Source organism: Helianthus annuus, unplaced genomic scaffold, assembly GCF_002127325.2.
Source record: "Helianthus annuus cultivar XRQ/B unplaced genomic scaffold, HanXRQr2.0-SUNRISE HanXRQChr00c219, whole genome shotgun sequence".
In the NCBI taxonomy this organism is placed as follows: Eukaryota; Viridiplantae; Streptophyta; class Magnoliopsida; order Asterales; family Asteraceae; genus Helianthus; species Helianthus annuus.
Genome location: NW_023395735.1, coordinates 1 through 9,149, shown reverse-complemented (window position 1 = coordinate 9,149; position 9,149 = coordinate 1). Strand labels below are relative to the sequence as shown.

Here is a 9,149-nt window from a genome sequence, read left to right as displayed (position 1 = left end):
ATCAAAAATATATTACACTACACACGCATCAATGATTTGCCCATTGCAAAGGTACACGATCCACAACTAATCCTTATCCTATATATCATTATGAGAACTATGATCGGTTACCGCCTACCTTTTCTGCTTGTGTTGCAAGTCTTGGCTCTGTTTCTATTCCTAAGACTACAAGGGAGGCCTTATCTCATCAAGGTTGGCGTCAGGCAATGCTTGATGAAGTGACAGCATTACACTCTACTGAGACTTAGGAGTCGGTTCATTTACCTCCTTTAAAAATCAAAGTCTGATGTCGTTGGATTTTTACTCCGGAAGTGGGCCCAAATGGTAAACTTGATCGCCTAAAAGCCCGCTTAGTTGCCAAAGGACATATCAAGATTTTTGGCCTCGATTACAACTATACATTTTCTCATGTTGCCAAAATGACAAGTTTATTTATTATCCATAGCTGTCACACCCCAACCGATGGTGGAAACATTGGAGTGAGACAAAATAGATTGCTCATTACACATAACACTATTTGTGACAATAATTAATTCAAAACCGATTTCATTTCATAACGAAAATTGTCAAGTACAACATGGAAATCAAAGTACAGCATTTGGAAATTCAAAATACAACAAGTTTAATCAAAATAAGATAACAAATCTAGCATTTTATTACGAGTTTCTAAAGTCATCCCTACTAGATTTCATCATGCCCATCATCATCAACCTACAACATGCTTAAAAGTATAGTTCAACACAAAATTCATTGGCGAGTACACAAGTTTTTATACATTGCATAAGATAAAAATGTTTAAACGAATCCACATGGCAAACTATGTTATCAAGATAAACGTAAATCTAGCATGTGAATAATCAAGTCAACCAAGGTTTAACGCAATGTATAAAGACTTAACATGACCTCACGTTCATGGGTGGTGCGTTACTCCTATAGCGCTATACATGTTAAGGGTAGGCTCGTACAAAGTTAATGACAAGTTTAATCACAAAACGAACAAACCTAGATTAACGAATCAAGTATAACGTATGCATGTATTGGATTGTTTATGTGTTTAAATAAAGCATAAGTGTGATTGTGATTTTAATAAGCTAAACATATTGCACCTAAAAAGTGTAAAACGTAAAAGGGGTGTTCAAGTGTACTCACGGTTTTGCAAAGCCTTCCTTTGAATCCCGTGAAAAGTTGTAAGTTGGAGGATGGAATACCGAGGTCACCCTACATGGGTAAACGAAGGTGTGTGAGTTAACAGATTTAAGATGGAAGATTCGAATTTGGAATTAAAGAACAAAAAGTATGTATTTACAAAAGTATTATTTAGTTCTAAGTACTTGTTTATGACACTAAGGTATGTGTTATTTCATGTGTCCTAGTTTGCCCATTAGAGTCAATAACAAGTGACTTAGAATTGTAGATAAGTTAGTCTAGTTCATGATGAATAACCATTAGCCGATTATTATCACAAACTTGGCCAAGTTTGTATATATATATGTATACTTATATAGTTATATTAATATCCTACAACTAAGTTCATCATAGATTGTCATACGTTATCATGTAAGTCAAGCATCAAGGTTTAACTTCTTTATATGATTCACCATTGCACAAAATCATCACAAGGATGATTCGGAGGGTCATGAATTACAAGAAATAAAGAACTGACTAGTATATTAACAAGTAAATCATCAAGTGAGGTATGGAATCGAGTTTGAAATGCCAAAACATCCAAAGTTCACACTTGCATCAAACATAAGTCTCACCTTATGAACTATGGCAAACTTATGTGATTTCAACACTTGTGGGTTGTATTGAATCCTAATAAATCAGAAAGTTTAGAGGTGGTTTGCACCTCTAAACTTTGTAAGAATTGACTCTAACAAGTTCCACAACCATTGATGGGTTTAAGAGATTGCTAGATACAAGATTCAAGTAGGAAAAGTTATGTTTTGTAAAAGTTAACCAAGTTCTTTCAAAACAGAAAGTTTGGACCTCCAAAATGGTGATGTTCCACCTTAGATTACCATGGTAATCTTGTGGAAATACTCCTAGAGGTGTTTCAAGCTTTGTAGAAGAAGAAATGGTGAAGAAAGTAGGTAAAAATGAAGTTTACATGAACATAAACAAAATCAGAAAATACATCTCACTTTGGACCTCCAAGATGGTGAGGTTTCACCTTGGATTACCATGGTAATCTTGTGAAAACCTTCCTAGAGGTTATCCAAGTGAAATGGAAGAAGAAACAAGAAAGTTTGAAGAAAGAAGTGAGCTAGAACTTACTTTGAAAGACTTAGAACTTTCTGCTCAGAATCAGAGAATTTAGAGATTCTTGAGAGTATTTGGGAGTGTTTGAGAGGTTTGGAAAGTGAAAATGGGGCTTAGAATGGGTCTATATATAGTGGGGATTAGGGTTAGTAATTAAGAGTGTAATTAAAGTGAGTTAGGTGAGTGTTGCAACCATAAAATGGACCAATCCGAGTGCTGGGTACAATTTTCTGCGAATCGCAGGCTGTCGCGGGTCGCGGACCCTGAGGGGGATCCCGTCGAGGGTCGCGGCGCATGTTCTCCAAAGAACCTTTATTGTTTTGACACTTATGGTCCCTTAAGTTTGATAAATAGCATATTGTATGGCATATTATGTATATTTAATATACTTTTAGGTACCATGTATATGAATATAGTCCTAAGTATTGTAAATGAATTGGCTAAGTATTTGCACGTATAGAATGATTAAAGGCACGTATTTACGTTAGTTGCTTGCAAGTTAAACATGTGTTTACGAGAATCATGAATAGGTATTAAATGTATATATGAATTAAACGTATAAACAAGCATGAATAAGCAATGTATAACTCATATGAATAATGAATTTTATTATGATCAAAGCCTCGGTTTACAACGATTCGAAACGAAATACGATTACAAGAGATTACAAGTTTCCGAAAATAGAAATACAAGACAAGCTTTCTAATTAAGAAAGTTACAAAAAGCGAAGCGTTACAATGGCAGCTATCTGTAACTGGTCAACTCGATAATATAAAAAATGCCTTCCTTCATGGTGATTTGAAGAAGAAGAAGTATACATGGAGCAACCTCCTAGGTTTGTTGCACAAGGGGAGTCGGGACTAGTCTGCAAATTACGGAAGTCTCTTTATGGCCTTAAGTAGTCTCCCATGGCTTGGTTTGGTCGATTTAGCATGATGATAAAATAATTTGGGATAAAACGTATTCAATTTATCAACATTTGGGGTCATATTGACAGTTTAGGTTGACGACATACTAAAGGATCACCTTATTGGCATCCAACAACTAAAGGATCACCTTGTTGGCAACATGTGAACTTGTATCGGTCAAGCTATTTCTCGAGGAGTTAAAGTTTTGCAAGATTTCCCCAATGAAGCTCCCAAATCTTACGCATAAATTTATATGTAACTCATCCACTCCCCAACCCCCCCCCCCTCCCCCCCCCCCCCCCCAAAAAAAAAAAAAGGTACCATCTATTATTTGATGTTCGTGTAGTATTATATAATCTTTACCTAGACTTTGGTTATATGGCCTAACCTTCATGACAAGAATAATATTGTTGTTTCTTTTTTAATCAAGCAATCGAAACTTCAAACACAAGGCGAGTCCGACACTACAACAAATTCTTTGTTAATTATTTTCATCTTTTTTATTATTGTTATTTTCTTGAAACGGCGACTTTTTTGTGTTAGGCCACCGCAATCTCCAAATTGTAGAGTCTCGTTGCCTTACTCTGGCCAGACTATATTGTTTTAACTGGGCCCATACTAGCTTCAGAGTTTGGCTTTGACGTTCCCCCGAAAAACCATACCGCCAACTACCACTTGACAGACGTTGTGTCATCACAAGAGCTGAACACACCCTCTGGCGTAACACATGGTTGGATGAAAACCCGGGTGAGCTCAGGATAGAACCTTGAACCTCTGCAAGAAGGCTACGCTCTATCCATCATTGCCTGTTTTAAGAAAGTGACACAAATGAAAATTGAACTTAATTTACCTTTAACAAACCCAAAGCCTCCCTAGTCCCTACCACTATATAGTTTAACCTTAATATGAAATTGAATGGATGTTTTAATTTTGCTGGATAAAATGTTCAAAAAGTGGCAAACATGAACAAACATCATGTGCTTACTTGTATGATTGGGTTAGCCACATCCTTTTCATTCTTCTCCATATATCCACTATAATATTTACATATTCAATTTTAGCTAGTTAGATAAACCACTTTTAAGTATATAGTATTTTGCACGTCTCGCGTTGCGGCGGCGCACAACAAGCGACGTATAGTAAAACAAAAGACGATTTGTAAAATGCAATTACAAAAAAGGTGTAAAATACAAAGGTAGACATGGAGTGTAAAAACTAACGCCTAATACAGTTCGTAAAATCCAAGGTATTGGCATTTTCCAAAGTAGGAGTAGTAGTCTAGGGGTTACAATTGCAACTTTTTATAGTTGAGAGGGCATAAAAATGGAGTAATAGTGCAAGGGTAAAAACACAAAGTCTAAACTTGAGGGAAAACAACAGTAGTGGGGTATAAAATGGAAAGTATAAAGGTTGAGGGGGTGGTGGCAGAAAAGCGTTGAGGGGGACGGGTAAAAAAGGCAAAGTGTAAAAGTAGAGAGATGGTGGTGGAAATGCGAAAGTAGAGGGGTAGTGACGTAAGTCTGTAAACGTTGAGATGGTGATGGTGGAAAAACAAAGTAGATGGGTGGTGATGACAAAGTTTAAAAGATAAGGATGTGATTGTGAAAATTCAAAGTAGAGTGGGTGTTTGTGACAAAGTTAGAAAGTTGGAGAGTCGGTGGTGTTAAAACCACCGACGTTCGCGTTTAAGATGTATAACAATATATCATGTCATCTACCTTTGATTCCCATTTGTCTCTTTAGTTATTGTACATATGCACGTGTATATATATGTATATATGTGTGTACGTTTAATACATACTCTTTGTGTTTGATGATAATCTTAGTAGGGTTAGAGTAAAATGAAAACTCATACGAGTTGTGAGAACTTAAAGAACCCGGCCATATGATAGTCTTAGTAAGGTTAGAGTAAAATAAAAACTCATACGAGTTGTGAGAACTTAGAGAATTCGGTCATACGAAAGGTTTTTTCAAAAAGTTTTTTTTACAAAAAATCCTATAAAAATCAACTTTTCTATATATAAGAAAAACCTAGTTTTTTTTTCATTTACAGCAGTCGTAAATGCTGTAAAAAGCCAGTAGTTGTAAGGGCTGAAAACACCACTTGAAAAATTACTTTTTTTTTTAATTTTCTTACGACCGTCTTTATAACATTTTAATTTAGGGTTGTGAAAAAAATGGGGGCAAAACTCGCACGGGAAGACCGACTTCTCTAAGTTCTCACAACTCATAGGAGTTTTCTCTTGATCCAAATCCTAATCTCAGTATTTTCCTTTATTAAAATACCGAACAAGTTTAAATACTACAAAGAGTAACTAAATTAAGTAAAAAGAGTTTTTTAGAAATCAAGTTACGGGAACCTTATAAAACACTTGTATCTATAGCTTTAAGTGTAATATGTGGGGTAGTTACATAACCGCCCACACCACTAACTCTTTCTTCCCATTAACATATCAATTTACTCGGTGATGTACGATAGAATCGATATAATTAAACAATATGTAAAATATATATAATGACATATTTTTATTCCCATATGTTTACATGGCATTTCACAGCTAATTTAAATTTATTATAAAAATCTATCCATGTTAATTAGTAACATTAAAATACTATAATAGTATCGACCCATGTTAATTAGTAACACTAAAATACCATAATAGTTTGTGTATGACATGAGGTGAAGACTGAAAAATATGTATTACACAAATATATATTTTTTATATGACTAAAATTCGGTATTACATTACATATAAGATTACATGGTATAGGGTGCCACCTCCATACGACCTTACCAGATTTCACACAATAGCGTCTCCCAACTCTATACGGTCAGCGCTAATGGGGACACTATTGATGTGGGTGGTATCAAATTAATTAATTTAATTAATAAATCCATTTATACCCTGGTTCAAATAAAATATTAACAACTCTTTTTAACTTAAGAGTTAAGTGTCATTTAGGTGCATGTGGTTTGTCTATAAAAATTAACATTAGATATCAAAATTTCCAGTTTCTCAACTGATTTCCTTATTTCACTTCCATGACTTATGGTTCAACTATTCGAGTTTTTCTCCTCCCCCATTGAAAAAACCATTTTATTATAAAATAGAGTAAAGTGTCAAAATCGTCTATGAGGTTTGGGTATATTTGTCAGTTTCATCCAAAACAATTTTTTTATACTAAATAGTCCTTCACTTTTAAGATTTTTTGACATTTTCATCCAAAAGTCTAATTTGATTTATTTTTTCTATCAAATATTTGGATGAAAATGACAAAAAATCCTACATATCAGGGACAATTTTGGCAAAACGTTAGACGTTTGGATGAAAATGACAAATAATCTCAAAAGTGAAGGACAATATACTATAAAAAATTGTTTTGGATGATATTAACAAACATGCACAAACCACAGGGATGATTTTCGCAATTTACTCTATAAAATATAAAGAACTTTATTCAAAAGAATTAGGCACACACACCAAATGAAATACATACATTAATATGTTTTTAAAAGATTAAGTAGGAGTTTTAAGTGTACCTGCCAAGTACACCTTTTGTACTTTACCCTCTTTCTTTGTCTCTCTTTACCTTTCCTTATATATTTATAGTACTCACCACCCCACCCCTAATTATCTATCAATCACATAATAATGAACAAGCTCATGCGCCGGCTGGCTCGAGCCTCTCACTCTCTCCTCCGCTCCTCCGCCGCTCTCGGTGGCTCCTCCGCTAGCGTACCGGAGGGTCACCTACCCGTTTACGTGGGCGAAGAGATGGAACGGTTCGTGGTAAGCGCCGAGTTACTAAGCCACCCACTCTTCATAAGCTTGCTTAACAAGTCGGCTCAGGAATATGGCTACCAACAGAAAGGTGTCCTACGTATCCCCTGCCACGTCATCATTTTCCGGCGGCTCATGGAAGCTTTGAGGGTTGGTGAAGAAGCTTCTTATGATCTACAACATCTTTTGTCACAACATAATAATATTGATAATATCTATTGATGGTAGGTAGAGTGAGATCATTAGTTCGTATGTGTTACACTTACACCACTTGAGTTGTATATTAATTACTTTCTTGTGTTTATAAATAAATGTTAATGACAACTTAGAATATATATTAAGTTTTTATTCCGAGTCTTGTATTTGAATACCCGTCTCATTATTTTTCCTAGACTTTTTGGGTTTTGCATATTCTCATCGGGTTTGGGTTTTTTTTTTTTTTCATCCTTGTATAATTAAAGAGTTTTGGTTTGGTTAAGTGTTTATTTGTTTGTTGTGCGTTTTTTTAAATATACAAACAATCTAAAAACATATAAATCCTAAGCAAATTGGTCAATATGGGGCTAGTCTACTTGGTAGAGGCTCTTACGTCTTAGTGTCTTAGTTTCAATTCCAAACAAGGATTAGATTTGATATAATTTAGGAGTATGTAAAATTTGTCATTGAAAAAACATATAAATACTTTAGTATGGTTAATCCCAAACACTTCCAAAATGAGGATTTGATTATACTTGATTCAATGGCATAACTATTTTTGACAATTTTTAAAATAAGGTTGAAGGTTAAACCATGAGCCAACGAGTTTGGAACAAACACGAATGAATCGCGTTGCTTTTAAATAGTTTGATAGTCGTCTGGAATTTGGGGGGGGGGGGGTATTGTAGAGAATGAGAAAGAAAGGGCTTTATCTCATACCATGTTAGCTATTGAGAAGAGGCAATAGAGCCCTCTCGTTAACGTGACGCAATGGAGCCCCTTCCATCTTCAAATAGCCTTAGAGATGTTAGTTTATTGGCTTGTCACTTTGATTTTTTTTTTTAAACCGGTATATGTTTAAAAGAGAATCAAAATGTGTTACATGAAAAATGTAATTTGGTTGCATTTAAAACATGATTTAACTTTATTATAGAAAAGGCAATATGAATTGGGAAAAAGAAGAGGAGGTTGAAGGTGACAAGCGTGGACGGTAGGGAGGGTGGGTCATGTGAGTAGTAGTGGAAATGTGTATTTTGTGCAAAGATTTTGCCATTTTGGTGTAGCTAATATATTATTATTTTATATGTTAATATTACAATTTGTACCTTGGCTTGTTTATATGATGGACTTTAAAGGGTACATTATATGTTTTAAAAATAGAGAAAAACATGGAGAAAAGTTATATAAATTAGGTTTATAATTGTGATTTGTTCCTAAAAAATTATATAAATTAGGATATAAACATGAGTTTGTCGTAGATGCTTCACATGTGTAGCAAAGACTATCCACGGAACATCTCCGCTCACACAAAGTGTGTAGCATAGAACATCCACGGAACATCTTCACTCCTTTTTGTGGCAAGCGATTTGTATTAAAGAAAATTAGTTTAAAATTGTGTTTATTTTTAAAAACTATGCTCCTTACATATTATAAAAAAAAAAAAAAAAAAATTACCAATGAAAACATATTTCCAAGAATATTGGCATAGGCACTAAAACATACTTACGGACTCTTGAGAGCATACAAACAATGTAATGATCTGTTATAAGCAACAAATTTATTGAAAGTCCACATCTCTATACATGCAAATTAATATGTCACATGTTAACTAGTGGATATTTTGTGAATGTAAAAAGTTCAAAATTTATTAAAATTATTATTATTGTTTTTTTTTTTTTTTTTTTTTTGTGTTGTTTGTTACGTATGATTTGATGAGTTTATTCAAAAAAATTATTGAGATTTAATATAAGTTATATTAATAATACTAATTATTATCATTAATAAGTAAAGAAACAGTAAATGATATGATTTTTCTAGAGTAAATGTGTTAGGCAAAGATTAAGTAAAATCACATTAAAATATAATTAAACTAGTTAGATTACAACTACCTGCTCACACTTGAAAGTTGAAATACATATTGAGCCTTCCTTGTTTTCTCCCTATTTGGTGGTGCGTTGTTCATGGTTCACGGTTGTTGTAAAGAAGAAAGAATTTATTTATT

The 9,149-nt window shown here is 34.0% G+C and overlaps 1 protein-coding gene and 1 long non-coding RNA gene across 4 annotated transcripts; one reads left to right on the top strand and one right to left on the bottom strand.

The window, feature by feature from the left end:
- Positions 1-545: 545 nt before the first annotated feature.
- On the bottom strand, positions 546-2,351 carry LOC110871399. 3 transcript variants are annotated; one of them, XR_002553701.1, is made up of 3 exons: positions 2,278-2,351; positions 1,150-1,218; positions 546-711 (listed from the first exon to the last, which is right to left on the bottom strand). It is a non-coding gene; the product is annotated as an uncharacterized LOC110871399 (long non-coding RNA). The 3 variants fall into 3 exon arrangements; XR_002553702.1 differs by lacking the exon at positions 2,278-2,351 and adding an exon at positions 1,990-2,179; XR_002553703.1 differs by lacking the exon at positions 2,278-2,351 and adding an exon at positions 1,761-1,978.
- Positions 2,352-6,716: 4,365 nt separating this feature from the next.
- On the top strand, positions 6,717-7,320 carry LOC118489740 (auxin-responsive protein SAUR72-like). Its single transcript, XM_035987275.1, has one exon. The coding sequence runs from the start codon at positions 6,824-6,826 to the stop codon at positions 7,172-7,174; it is 351 nt and encodes a 116-aa protein (XP_035843168.1). The 5' UTR covers positions 6,717-6,823; the 3' UTR covers positions 7,175-7,320.
- Positions 7,321-9,149: the final 1,829 nt, after the last annotated feature.